Source organism: Euprymna scolopes, chromosome 19 (assembly GCF_053919585.1).
Source record: "Euprymna scolopes isolate OS-2025 chromosome 19, ASM5391958v1, whole genome shotgun sequence".
Taxonomy (NCBI): Eukaryota; Metazoa; Mollusca; class Cephalopoda; order Sepiida; family Sepiolidae; genus Euprymna; species Euprymna scolopes.
This window is the reverse complement of record NC_136500.1, coordinates 22215739-22230587: the sequence shown is the minus strand read 5'-3', so window position 1 is coordinate 22230587 and position 14849 is coordinate 22215739. Positions and strand designations below refer to the sequence as shown.

At 35.1% G+C, this 14849-nt stretch overlaps 1 protein-coding gene across 50 annotated transcripts in view; it reads left to right on the top strand.

Annotated features, from left to right (window-relative positions):
- The window catches only part of LOC145303484 (uncharacterized), a 578993-nt gene that overhangs the window by 268904 nt on the left and 295240 nt on the right, over nt 1-14849 (top strand). For all 50 annotated transcript variants that reach the window (XM_080144904.1, XM_080144905.1, XM_080144871.1 and 47 more), the window contains 9 exons: nt 707-733; nt 1837-1872; nt 2216-2239; nt 2413-2976; nt 9605-9631; nt 10256-10282; nt 13157-13192; nt 13495-13518; nt 13663-14226. In XM_080144904.1, coding sequence (XP_080001030.1) covers nt 707-733; nt 1837-1872; nt 2216-2239; nt 2413-2976; nt 9605-9631; nt 10256-10282; nt 13157-13192; nt 13495-13518; nt 13663-14226 — 1329 coding nt within the window. The remainder of the gene's footprint in view (nt 1-706; nt 734-1836; nt 1873-2215; nt 2240-2412; nt 2977-9604; nt 9632-10255; nt 10283-13156; nt 13193-13494; nt 13519-13662; nt 14227-14849) is intronic.

The window sequence follows — 14849 nt, the reverse complement described above, 5'->3', positions numbered from 1 at the left end:
AATATACAGTGTATACCTTTACCTGTTCGTGGTTCCCTATAATTTTTAAGTAAGGAATCACAAAATAAAACTAAGGAGGCCTCCAGAGCGCTACTAAAAGCATCTTTTTAAGGGGCCTGGATAAAATCTTGTTTTTACTTTTATTTCATAATTCATTTTAATCTAATGCTGAACCCGATAACCATACTCTCTTTCTCTTGTTTTCACTCTTCCTTGAAGCAAAATAGAAATACAGAAAACATCTAGTTTGTCTGCATTCCTTGCGTTTACGAAAAAAAAAAAGAAGAATACATTATGTTCGATTTGGAAGGACATAGACCCATGGAGGGCACTTAAAGATTCAAGACTTATGAGTATATTTTTAGTTTGTATGTAGACTACAGTAGAACTCTGGGATACGCTGGCCCTAGGATGCGATTTTTTCAGATTCTTTTTTTTTTTTTACGATGTGGAATACGATGTTTTTCCAGACCCTTGTAACGATATTTGCCCCGCCTTACGGTGTTATTTATAATGTGATTTGATTATATACATGTGTATTATATACTGTACTGTATTCTGTTACTAATTTTGAATGTCGTATTCCGGTGTTTTACTGTATCTAACCTTTTGTTTTATAGCGAATACACACACAGACATTATTTTATATAAATTTTTACTTTGTGGTCTAATGAATAATTTTTGTATTTTTTTTTCTTTTTAACAGGTTATAAAGGACGCTTGGGATATCTCAGTAAGTGCTCATTGTTGATTCTTCTCATTAATTCTCGAGTCAATGTAATTTTATGTGTCGTCAACGTATAAAATGGTTACTTGACTACAATATATACAGTCGTTGGTTCTGTTGTAAAAGAATTTTATTAAAGTTATTAGTTATTTAAGTTAATTGTTCTTTTTAATATTACATCATATTATTTTGCATAATGCAACGGTTCATTGTTTTTTCATCAATCATCAACGCTGGGCTTGTGCAACTTCCACTAGTTTCTCCCTCTTAGAGTTCTACAAAGAGTCTCCAACTTAATAGGTCCCGCACTATCAACCAAGTTCCAATCTCTGTCCCATCATCGCACTGTTGCATCCTTGTGTCTGTTTTACAAATATTTTTATGGAATGTGCTCTGATGGACTCGTAGCACTTGCGCTCCTGCGACGTAAATACCCCGGAACAACCCAACAAGCAACAAAATACCCCTTCACTATAGAATTCCCTAGATGCTGGAAAGTCTTCTGCTCTAATGGTACTTTTCTTTGAACTGCTAGGCATTGGGATGATATATATAGGCATAGTCAGAATACGTCTGATCTAGAGGAGTCTAACTTTGATAAAATAAAAATACTTCTATTCTTTTCGGATATTTGTAGTTTCTGTCAAGATCATTGATAAATGGATACTTTGGTAGCATCGTCCTGCATGCCAATCGGAAGCTGCCTTGTTTCAGTTAGCGGATAACCATAGTACGATTACAGTAGCAAAAAATAGAAAACGTCCAACAGCATTTCAGGAATGTTTTCGTCCAACCTGAAGAATCCTGATTATCTAATTATTATTGAATAGAAATACAATAGTTTAATTGAGATTAACCCATGAAAGGTACAGAGCAAAGATTTTTTGCCACTTTAGTACCGATCTGAGGCGAATGAATCGCATCTAACATGCAAATATCCAGAAGTTCCATCTGATTGATCTAATGTTTTTTGATATTCTCTGCATTTGCTATTTTGCTTGGAAATCGTGGCTAACGTGTAAGTGTTTTACAAACAAGCCACGAATTATCTTTATATACAAAAGACTTTTAATTTCATATAATTATTACTTTTTAATTCTTTCTTGTAGGAAACGAAGAAATATATGGAAAGTATAGAACTGAAGGTATTTATAATATTTTCTATATATATATATGTATATATATATATATATATATTCATCTGTTAAATTAAATATGAATTATGCTAACATATTCAGTTTTAATGGTTGCTTATGTAAAGCGATTTTTACGTTTTCTTTTGCCTTTAACTCTTATAAAAAATATTATTAGTTGTAAATTCATGAATAACTTTCATTGCTGGGTATTACAAAATGTGAAACTCTGCCGCGTATATTTGATCATTTTCATGCTGTTTAAGAAATAAACCTTGAACTTTTATTTGAAAAGTTGACTTCTTTTTTTTCTGTAAATAACTCATATTCTCCATACTTTTCTTTTCATTTACAGAGCGAGAAAAAATTAAGCTTCCAGGTTAGTAGCATTTCTTGATTTTTATTACATATATATATATACATTTTTGAAACATGGGAAAATATTGTATTAATTGATTTTGGTAAATATAGACAAATGTTTTCAAAAGAATCGATTATTTAATTCTTGAAACTGTGAATGCCGTATTATATTCTTTATATATATATATATAGGTTATAACACAGCACGAATGGATATTATGTTTGTAATCGACACTTCGACTTATGTTGGATTGGAGAACTTCAGACGGGTGAAAAACTTTGTGAAGACCGTGGTCCGATACTTCCGTATTGCTCCAAGACATGTGAGAGTTGGTGCTATCACCTACAGCACTTGGGTAAAAGATAACTTCAACTTGGATAGCTACAAGAACCTTTATGAAGTGCTACGAGCCATTGACAGGATTCCATACGTGAGAGGACAAGATTACACCAATCGTGCATTAAGTTATCTCAGACGATTCTCATTCACTCGCCGATATGGAGCCAGACGCCATGTAGCCAATGTTGCCATCATCATCACAAACGGCAGATCAAAGAATCTGAGGTGGACCACAACACAAGCTGGTCTCTTGAAGCGTAGGCATGTCAAAGTGTTTGTTGTGGCTGTAGGAAAAGTGTACGAGTTGGGTCTGAAGAGAATATCAAGCCGACCACATTCTTGGTTTATTATCAGAGTGCCCAACTATATTGAACTCGAAAGATATGCATGGACTTTGGTATACAGACTATATTGGAGTAAGTAAATTGTTTTCATTGATTTTGAAAATATATTTCAACCATTTTATTTCTCAGTTAGTACGTGTGTGCATGTGTGTATAACCAAACGTTGACATTCCTTTTGTCTGCCTTTTGGCTTTGTCACTTGTGGCTGCAAAAAAAAAGGGAACGGCGTGTATAAAATAAAAATTCGGAGGCTTCTTTTAATTAAATTAATTCTATTCTTTCTCAGTTTTGGCGGTGCCTATTCTTTCTTAGCAACCATACTTAACCCATTTTGCGTTTCTTTCTCCGACACATCTTTGCACTAATCTCGACGTGTCTGCTCCGTCCAAAATCCGAAACCAGACTGATTTGCATGCAAGAGAAAAGATATCTTTCTCTCTTTCTTTCATGCTCTCTCTCTTTTCTTTCTTTCTTTCTTCCACGTTCTCTTTCACACGTACATGAATGACCTATTTCGTGCTATCGTCGACCCCAGCTACAGAGTTTTACATACGTCAGCAACTTACCCCTTGAACTCTTCTTTTACTAACCAACCTTCACAGCATAATCACAATTTTTCACTTTTCCCCCCTCTCAATATTTAAAAATGTCTACGTACACTTTTACATAATCACTCTATAATTTCTTCACACATCTCTGGTCAATAAAATGTAAAAAATCCCCATTATATTGTAACATTTTTCCATTTAATTCCTGTTTGTCAGCCATCTCCTCTTACCACTCTGACAACCATAATCATCACCACGCACACTTTACCTTAACGGGAACCCATCGGCTTTTGTCTGCTATGTGGAGCGATCCATCGCACTATGCCGGTAACTGCAGCTTACTTAAACAGCACATAGCTTCATCAACTCATTTTGAATATAAGAAACTTCCTTCTTGTCGACTCTTGACTTGAAGTCGAAGAAAATATATAATCATCGACGCCCTCAATCACTTGACCTCTCGACGTTTCCTTTGTCCGCCGGATTTTTCTGACACTCCCCTACCCCCGGGTGTTACTAGACCATCTTTGTATTTCTGTCATCAACATATGTTCCATCATCCCAATCATACCATAATTCTGGGGAACAAAACCGAAAACGCCTACTTACATATCTTCTACGTACCAAAATCACTCGTATGTCCAAAGTTTTGAAAACCACAGAGCCAGAAAAACGTCACACAATTCTAACTATATCCCAAACCACTGAGCGCTGGAAGAAGAGCGCTTTTAACCCCTAACTATCGTTTCGGCGGACCCATGCGTGATTTGTTTCAAATCCCTGCTGCAACACCAGGGCCACAAAACTAAAGTCATCCCACATATATACTTAACAAAAACTTAATATGATATCTTGTTATACTTTTAAGTAATGTGTGTTGGCGTACAATTATTCTATACACCTCATCATTCTCGTATCACCCAAGTGGTTCGCCTGCAATGGCTTTATTTGACATTAAAACGTTCGCTAACCGTGTCTGAGGGCCCTACGCCCCTCCAAAGACTGTGCATTTTGCAGCTCGACGAAGCGCATCTGAGGCTCTCTGGTTCGCAATATTTTTTTACCATGCGGGGAATCTGTTTCTCCAAGTTTCAGCTAAAACCTGCCTCTTTTGGCCCATAGTGAATGCGAACACCGAATTTCCCGGCAACTATCTTTGGCTGAAGAAAATCACGAAACAAAACATAAAAAAACGTGCGAATCGCTTCAATATAAAATAATTTACCGACTGTAACACGGCCTTTTTTTTTTTAAATCTACACTTGTCGCTCATTTCTCACAACTATGCTTTTTGTGTTTTGTTTTTTTTTTCTTAATAGTTATTAATTAATTTTGAAGAAAAGTTCATCTAAGTAAGCAAACAAGCCAACAAAAAAATAGGAACATGCACATTTGACATTGAATATCGACATTAATATACGTTAAGTAACGTCTATTACTGTTATGTATTAGCCGGGCAACACCGACTATAAGAATTCAATTCACGGTTATCTATCTATCTATCTATCTATCTATCTATCTAATTAGCTATCTGTCTAGCAAAGTAAATAACAGAGATTGAATAGTGAGAAACAATGGGTTGAGCGAGCATGCAGGTACAGAAACGGTTAAAGGGTCATGTTGTGATATGTATCAAACTTGGTTGACCGATCAGTTTGCACCGTGACGTGTCAGGTGTTCCGGTTTAAGCAAGTTTAGTTGAGTTGGATACAAGAGGCCAAAGAAGCAAAATGGGTCAAACAAGTCTCCCCCTAAGGGAGCGACGGTCTCCAAATGAATGCAAAGAAACGTCGATTTCACTCCATGCAGCAGAAGACGAGATGCCTAGGAGGAAAATAAACAAATATATAAAAAAAACATACATCGTCTTGTGTGGTTGCCTTCGGGACAAGATCAAAGTGTAGTATCTGTTCTTCAGATGCTGCACTTCTATTTCTTGTTCTCTTTCGGTGGAGGAGAAATCCTTCACGACTGAGACAATTTTTATTTTTGTACCTTTTCTCCACGTTAAAAAAAAACGACCCTGGTGTCTAACTCTATCCCGTGGGGAGACATAGTAAATAGGTACATCGTCTTGTGTGTCTTGCATGCATGCTTGTTATAGCAAAACCCAGCTCCCCAAGACGTTGGCGAATCCCCCAGGCAGCGGCCAAGATAGAAACGACTAGCAGCAGATAGGTATGTCGTCATGTGTATGCGTATTATATGGTCCAGTGGTCCACACATACATACACTCACGACCACTAAACCGACGAGTCACAGGCCGTTAAGTAAATAAACATTAAGGGATTTGAGGGCAATGGTCCGTTAAATAAGCAGTTTAATAGCACAAGATAATAAAATATGCAACATTTAACGTTTCTTGTTTTTCTTCTTTTTTTCGACAACACTCGTATATTTCATTTTTGATTTTGTATTTTTCTTTCTTTTTCTTGCATACTATTTTACATCTTTTATTTCTTTCTAAGCTATTTTGTGTGTGCGTGTGTGTTTTTTTCTTTTCCATCATAAATTCCTTTTGTCTATTTCATTGTCTATTTTTCTTCTTTTCGTCTAGTTCAAAATGTGACCCCTATTTTTCTCATATATTTCTTTGTGTATATCTTTTTTCTTTCTTTCTTTGTTTTTCTTCTTTTTTTTCCTCTTGGTAATCTGGCTTGTTTTTTTTGTTTTTTTTAAGATCTGCGGCTCGACACCGCAGAAGGTCACACGGCAACCAAATTATCTTATCTTTTATCTTAAAATTTGCAATTCTTCTCTTTTCAAAGTCATAAACAATTCCAAATGCTTTCCATAACTTTTTTCTTAAAATCAAAAAAAAAAAGACGTCAATAAAATAAATTAACAATTTTTCTCTTAAAATCCGTAAACATTTTCATTTTTATATTCTCATAGTTTTTTCCTGATCCTTAAAAAAAAACATCATAACAACACACACACACACACACACACACACACAACGCCTGTGCGAACATGAACAAGGTCGGAGGCACCTCCAATATTTGTCCTGAAATAAAACAAACAGCAAAAAAACTTTCATTTACATCTCAGAACATGTCCATTGTTATTAAAGCAACAAAATTCAATTGTTCCTTCTCTTTCCACAAAGCTTACAAGTTCTATATAGCCACATTAAACCTTCCACAAAGCTTACAAGTTCTATATAGCCACATTAAACCTTTCACAGCGGACAAAACAAAAAACAATTGTCATTTCATGAATGGCCAAGATCAAAGTGTAGTATCTGTTCCGGCAGATGCTGCACTTAAGATAATTTGTACCAGTCAATGGAGGGGAAACCCTCTATACTGGGACAATTATTATTTTTGGTAACCAGAGTGACCCCTTTTAGGGGAGCTGGTTTTTACCTCACATTAAAAACGGCCTTGTGCCTAATTTGCTCAGTGGGGGAGCAAATAAATACCATCTGTTCCGGCAGATGCTGCACTTAGGATAATTTGTACCAGTCAATGGAGGGGAGACCCTCTATACTGGGACAATTATTATTTTTGGTAACCAGAGTGCCCCCTTTTTGCCTACTTTTAGGGGAGCTGGTTTAAACCTCACATTAAAAACGGCCTTGTGCCTAATTTGCTCAGTGGGGGAGCAAATAAACACCATCTGCTCCGGCAGATGCTGCACTTAAGATAATTTGTACCAGTCAATGGAGGGGAAACCCTCTATACTGGGACAATTATTATTTTTGGTAACCAGAGTGCCCCCTTTTTGCCTACTTTTAGGGGAGCTGGTTTTTACCTCACATTAAAAACGGCCTTGTGCCTAATTTGCTCAGTGGGGGAGCAAATAAATACCATCTGTTCCGGCAGATGCTGCAAGCTATGACTAGCAAAGACCAGATGTGGGGGCAACCCCACATGTCTGACCTTTAACCAGCTCCCATTTCCCACCTTTCGGGAGCTGGTCCCCTTTTTCCCTTCCCTCTCACTTCACTCCTCACAAAAAAAAATCGGCCTTGTGCCTAATTTGCTCGGTGGGGGAGCAAATGAATACCATCTGTTCCGGCAGATACTGCAAGCTATGACTAGCTATGACTAGCAAAGACCAGATCTGGGAGCAACCCCACATGCCTGACCTTTAACCAGCTCCCATTTCCCACCTCTCGAGAGCTGGTCCCCTTTTTCCCTTCCCCCTCCCTTCACTCCTCACATTAAAAATCGGCCTTGTGCCTAATTTGCTCGGTGGGGGAGCAAATAAATACCATCTGTTCTTCAGATGCTGCAAGCTATGACTAGCAAAGACCATATGTGGGGGTGACCCCACATATAAGACCTTGGTAAATGTAGGGGCAACCCTTCATACCAATTGTCACTGTCCAACTCTCCTACTCCTCGGGGAGTTGGTCCCCATTTCCCCTTCACTCCTCACATTAAAAATCGGCCTTGTGCCTAATTTGCTCGGTGGGGGAGCAAATAAATACCATCTGTTCTTCAGATGCTGCACTTCCATTTCTTGTTCTCTTTCGGTGGAGGAACAGTCCTTTACGACTGAGACAATTTTTTTATTTTTCTACCTTTCCTCCACGTTAAAAAACGACCCTGGTTTCTAACTCTGTCCCGTGGGGAGGCATTGTAAATAGGTACAAAAATACAATCCGTTGGACATTTAAATCATAACATTTAGAACGCACACAATTCTTTTTCTTTTTTTTTTTTTTTTTTTTTTTGCAACAGTCTAAAATATAAATCTTTCTTTTTTCAACATTTTGCCCTAGTTTTCTTACTAAATCTATTCGATGTCCTCATTTTATATTTATTTCAAGGGAGTCACCATTTATCAAGGCCCGAAGACCACTTGAGGATAAGGGTTAATGAATGTAAGATGGTAGTATAGTAATCGATAATGGTGTAGATAGGGTAGAATATGAATTATTTAAGGGGGCAGCTTAACAAGAATTTGTTTACATTGAACTTGAAAACCACCATATTTTAATCAGCCGTGAAGCAGACCAGCGAAACAGTGTTCCACGAGCGAGCAGTTATAAGAAATAAGTTTTGTTCATGGAATTTGTGTTTAGATTTACGCACAGATAGAGAATGAGGGGAATTGTTGATAGTGGTTGTAGCTAGTCGAGTGATTTTTTGTGAAAGTTTGGCAAGGAGGGACTATAGATTGGAGCTCAGACGAGCATTTGCTATGAAAATGACGATAGAGCAGAGACAGGCTCGAAACGTCTCTACTATGGGAAAGAGGATGTAGAGAAGAGAAAAGGACATCGCCTACTAGGTTTCGAAACCGATATGTATGTATATATATATATATATATATATATATATATATATATATATATATATATATGTATATATATATATATATATGTATATATATATATATATGTATATATATATATATATATATATATATATATATATTTAAATAAGGGAGTAGTCACTAACAATGTGTATTTTTTAACATTATTTTATCATTCCGTGTCTTGGTTTTTCATTGAGAATTATGTTTGGATCATTGTAATAATGTTTTTAAGTCATTGAAATCGTTTTTAAGCGCATTTCAGACGTTCTGTGATGCGTCCTCGTCAGAAATTATTTTCAAATGTGTTGGAGATGTAAAAATGGCGATTTTCGTAGTTAATTTGAAGTTTTTCCAAGGGGTGGAGGCTTGTAAGTGTTTATTATTCATTGGCATGCTTAATTTTTATTACTCTTTTATTGGGCTTGTCGAGGGAGACCGCTGACCTATATATATATAGAACTTTGCCGACAGAAAGAATTTGTTAAATCATTAGACTTGCTCGGATATATCTTAATCGTTCTCATGCCCCCTCCATCTCTATTGTACATATATTTTATATTATTGTATATATATATTTTCACACGAATTCCTATTTGCCTTTTCTTCATTTTTTTTTACTCGTATATCTCCGAGTATTTGCTCTTGCGTGACAATTTAATTAGATGTTTTTGCATCTTTTTTGCTATACCAACGATCAACTTCTGGTGAGCTTGTTGGTGAAAAGGGTTCCTAATGTTTGTTCATATATTATTTTCAAAGCGCTATATATATATATATATATATATATATATATATATATATATATATATATATATAATCTTTACCTATTATATATATATATATATATATATATATCTTTACCTTTTCCTCGTTTTTTACAGACAATGAGAGAAAATGGAAGTTAAGAGGTTTGTCATTTTTATGTTATAATTTACTTCTAATCTATTCTATCATACACGAGCAGTTAATAGAAGGAATGCACCTGAACATAAGTTATAAAGTAAAATATATATTCTTTATATTCTCTTATATTGCACACAACATAACAATTGCAATACGTGTCGTTTATAGCCCTCTTTTTATCCTGTTCTTATCGCTCCATCAATCAATGTATAAATAAATCAATTATAAAAGAAATTTTTTATTTTCTGAATAGCTTCATGTCCCAGCTTTGATCATTTACATAAGACACGACACAAAATTGTCTCCATTAATAACAAAAATAAAAAATAAAAGTAAAAATAGACAATATTTCTGGAATCTCTTCAATGAGAAACATATATTTATATTCACTTTTCTATTACTTTTAATCTTTTATTATGCAAATTACTTCAAAGAGAAAAGAATTAGTAAGATTACAACAGTTAATTTGCATATTTGTTCCTTAAATTCAAATGTGTTCAGTTGTTATTAAAACGTCAGAGTTTCATATTAAGACATCAATAAACTTTAATATATATATTTATGTGTAATATTTATTTACTATATGCATATAGGTATCCGTTTTTAGCATATTCCTTCTTCGTTTACAGGTTATAAAGAACGTTTGGAATACATGAGTAAGTTTATTTAGATTTTATTTTCTAAATTTAATAATCTTTTAATTTTTATATGTATCCACACATTTCAAAAAGAATCTTATTCGTCGATCTTAAATTTGCTCTGTCATTCTTAAATTTGCTCTGTCAATCTAAAATTTTGTTAGTCAATCTTAAATTTGGTCTGTCAATCTTAAATTTGGTTAGTCAATCTAAAATTTTGTTAGTCAATCTTAAATTTGGTCTATCAATCTAAAATTTTGTCTGTCAGTCTAAATTTTTTTTAGTCAATCTTAAATTTGGTCTATCAATCTTAAATTTCGTCTGTCAATCTAAAATTTTGTTAGTCAATCTTAAATTTGGTCTGTCAATCTTAAATTTGGTTAGTCAATCTTAAATTTGGTTAGTCAATCTTAAATTTGGTCTCTCAATCTAAAATTCGTTAATCAATCTTAAATTTTGTCTGTCAATCTTAAATTTGGTCTATCAATCTAAAATTTTGTCTGTCAATCTTAAATTTGGTCTGTCAATTAAAATTTGGTCTATCAATCTTAAATTTGGTCTCTCAATCTAAAATTGGTTAATCAATCTTAAATTTGGTCTGTCAATCTTAGTTTTAAATAGCATTTTCATTGTTAAATGCATAGACTGGATAAATGCCCCTTAAGAATATTATTTTTCATTTTGATCATCAAAAGATTTCATCGAATTGTTAATTATTTAAGGAAGGAGAGTTGTTCTTTGCATTTTGTGCTTTGGAAGAAACAAAAAATAACAAAAACATTTCACCATAAATCGTAGTGTTAAATTCTGTTGCAAAAAAATCCTTTGAAATTGTCACATGTTGTATGAAACCAGGAATTTTACATTCAAATTTTACATTCATTCTTTGTTCCTTTATTCTGTTTTTATCTCATCTTTGGCAATTCCAATCAGTTTGATGACAATCTGTACCTCTTTTGTTATTATCTCTTTTGTCATTATCTCTTTTGTCATTATCTCTTTTGTTATTATCTCTTTTGTTATTATCTCTTTTGTTATTATCTCTTTTGTCATTATCTCTTTTGTTATTATCTCTTTTGTTATTATCTCTTTTGTTATTATCTCTTTTGTCATTATCTCTTTTGTTATTATCTCTTTTGTTATTATCTCTTTTGTCATTATCTCTTTTGTCATTATCTCTTTTGTCATTATCTCTTTTGTTATTATCTCTTTTGTCATTATCTCTTTTGTTATTATCTCTTTTGTTATTATCTCTTTTGTTATTATCTCTTTTGTCATTATCTCTTTTGTTATTATCTCTTTTGTCATTATCTCTTTTGTCATTATCTCTTTTGTCATTATCTCTTTTGTTATTATCTCTTTTGTCATTATCTCTTTTGTCATTATCTCTTTTGTCATTATCTCTTTTGCCATTATCTCTTTTGCCAAGATACAAAGCGCATGCAATAAGTAATGCCTCTGGCCCACTTCCCATAGCAGCAGAGCAACGAAACTTGGCACAGTTATTAGTCTTTCTCTACATAGGAACCACCCAGAGTTATGCATTTCTCCCATCGTTTGATGCAGTTCTGGAGACCGTTTTTGTAGAACATCCCAGGTTGGTCCTCCAACCACGACATGACTTCAGAAATCAAGGCTGAATCATCTGGGAAACGCTGTCCTTTCAAAAACAGTTTCATGGCTGGGAAGAGGTGAAAATCAGAGGGTGCAAGGCCAGGAGAGTATGGAGGATGAGGGAAATTTTCATAACTACACGCCTGTGCTTCTGATCTGGCGACATGCGAGTTGTGGACCGGAGCATTGTCCTGCAGGAGGAGAGTACCTTTGCTGATCTTGCCCCGCCTCTTAATTTTGATAGCTTCCCTTAATTTCCTCAAAAGTTAAGCATAATAGGCTTCTGTAATTGTGGTACCCTTTGCCAGGAAATCTGTCATCACTACTCCGTCCTAGTCCCAGAAGACCGCGAGCATGACTTTACCAGTGGAGGGCTGCACCCTTGCCTTCTTTGGAGATGGCGAGTACAAGTGCTTCCACTGCATTGACTGCGCATTGGTCTCTGAATCATAGTGATGGACCCAGGTTTCATCCTGTGTAATCAGTCTTTTGAAAAACTTTGACTCATCTTCTTGGCACATCTCCAAATTCATCCTCGAGCAGTCGACGTGTTCTCACCTCTGGAATGATGTGAGCAACCTGGGAATCCATCTGGCAGACACCTTATGCATATGCAAATGGTCATGAATGATAGTTTCCACAGACCCTGTACTAATCTTGACATCTTGGGCTATTTGGTGAATAGTAATGCGCCGATCTTCCAAAATGGCAGCCTCAACTTAACGGACAAATGCCTCATCAATGGCAGAAGGGGGCGATCAGGTCTGGAAGTTTTTTTCACAGACTTCCGGCCATGTTTGAATTCACGATGCCAGCGTTTTACAAGGTCATATGATGGGTCATTATCACCATAAGTTTCTTTCATTTAATCAAAAGTCTCCAGTGGTGTGCATCCTTTCAAATACAAAAACCGGATCACTGCTCGACATTCAACAGCTTCCATTTCACACCTAACTCAGTTCAAACACCTGTAAAACAGAAACCACAATTAGTTCAGAGCTGTAATTTGCCACATAACCTGTAGAAATATAAATCATTGCATATGCAAAATTTCAGCTAGATCAGACAAAGGGAAGTGGGTCAGGGGCATTACTTATTGCACGCCCCTCGTATCATTAATGTAAACTAAACATAGCTTGTTATTTTTTCATATCACACTGTTTTAAAAACAGATTTTTAACATAAAACTTATCATTTTTTGAAAACAGATTTTTAACGAAAAACTAATCATTTTATAAAGGATGCAAATAATTATTATTTTGCATATTTTACTTACAGGAAATGAAGTGACTTACAAAAAGTATAGAGAAAAAGGTATGTAATGTTTGAACTTTATATCTGAGTTATCAAAAAAATATCAATCATCTTGATGACACCACATTGATTACCAATAATTGTTTATGTAAAAATCAATAATCAATTCAAAATATTGATTTTGGAATGGAATATCATCTCTATTACAAAATATGACTCAAATGTCAATTCTATTACTAATTTCAGCTATTTGAGCTTATATCATTTTGAATGTAATTTTTTTTCTCCTAATTACAAAACTAACCTTTTTGTTAAAAATCATTAGTGCTATTTCTAATTTTTGTTTTCTTTTCAATTTATAGTGCATAAAGAAATTAGACTTCGAGGTGAGCAGCTTTTTTGGATTAATTTTTAATTTTCTTTATCATTTATTCCTTCTATACATGGAATTTATTTTCAATCGATTTATTTTGTCAACTTTTATCAATTATGCAATTCTTTAACTCTATTTTCTTCTATTCTCCTCATAGATTATGACACAGCACGACTGGACATCATGTTTGTGATTGACACATCCACTTATCTTGGATTGAAAAACTTCAGAAGAGTGAAACACTTTATAAAGAACGTTGTCAGGTATTTCCGTATTGCACCAAGGCATGTGAGAGTTGGTGCTCTCACCTATAGCACTCGAGTAAAAAATAACTTCAACTTGAAAACCTACAAGAATCTTCATGAAGTACTACGAGCCATTGATAGAATTCCATATATCAGAGGACAAGATTACACCAATCGTGCATTGGCATATCTCAGAAAATACTCATTCACTCTAAAACGTGGAGCCAGGCGCCACGTAGTCAACGTTGCAATCGTCATTACTAACGGCAGATCAAAGAATCTTCTATGGACCACAAGACAAGCTGACTATTTGAAACGAAAGGATGTCAAAGTATTTGTTGTGGCCATCGGAAAAGTATACATGCTTGGCGTCGAAAGAATAGCCAGCGTCCCATACACCTGGTTTGTTGTCAGAGTACCAAACTACAGGGTACTTGAAAGATATGCATGGGCATTGATATACAGACTATATTGGAGTGAGTATATTTTCTTATTTTTAAGATTATTTTTTACAGTTTACGTATCATTTAACCAAATATTGCTTCCACAAAACTCACACAAATCTACGTTAGTCATTTCAGTACTTAGGTATCCTTTAAATTAGACCTAACCCAGCATTCGGCTCGGCTTTTCCCAAAACACAACGTTAACAGCTTGGGTTAAGCTGCTGTCTGCCGTAACATGGCAATCAGCCAATCACAACGCTGTGTGCTGAGTTTCAACTCGATGCACGTTCATGTGCCAGAGCAGCAGATGAGAATTTGGAAGAGGAAAAATAAAAAAATCCACCAATTCTTACATGCAAGTCAGGAAGAGTAGAGAAGATCTAAAAAAAGATACATTTTTACCATCTTGGCATCTTGGCATCTTGGCATCTTGGCACAACAGCTGCAGACACCAGACGCCATCATAGATTTTTGTCAACAGCAGAAACTAATGGCAAAATTGATAAAATGTGCAACCTGTGGCCATGAGTGCATCCTAACAAAAAGAGATTGGTGAAGAGCTCTACCTCTTCCCCATCCACTTTGCTGTCTTCTAATGCCATCCAAAAGTCTGAGGAAAAAAAGACATTTTCCTAAGGAAATTTTCCTGGCAT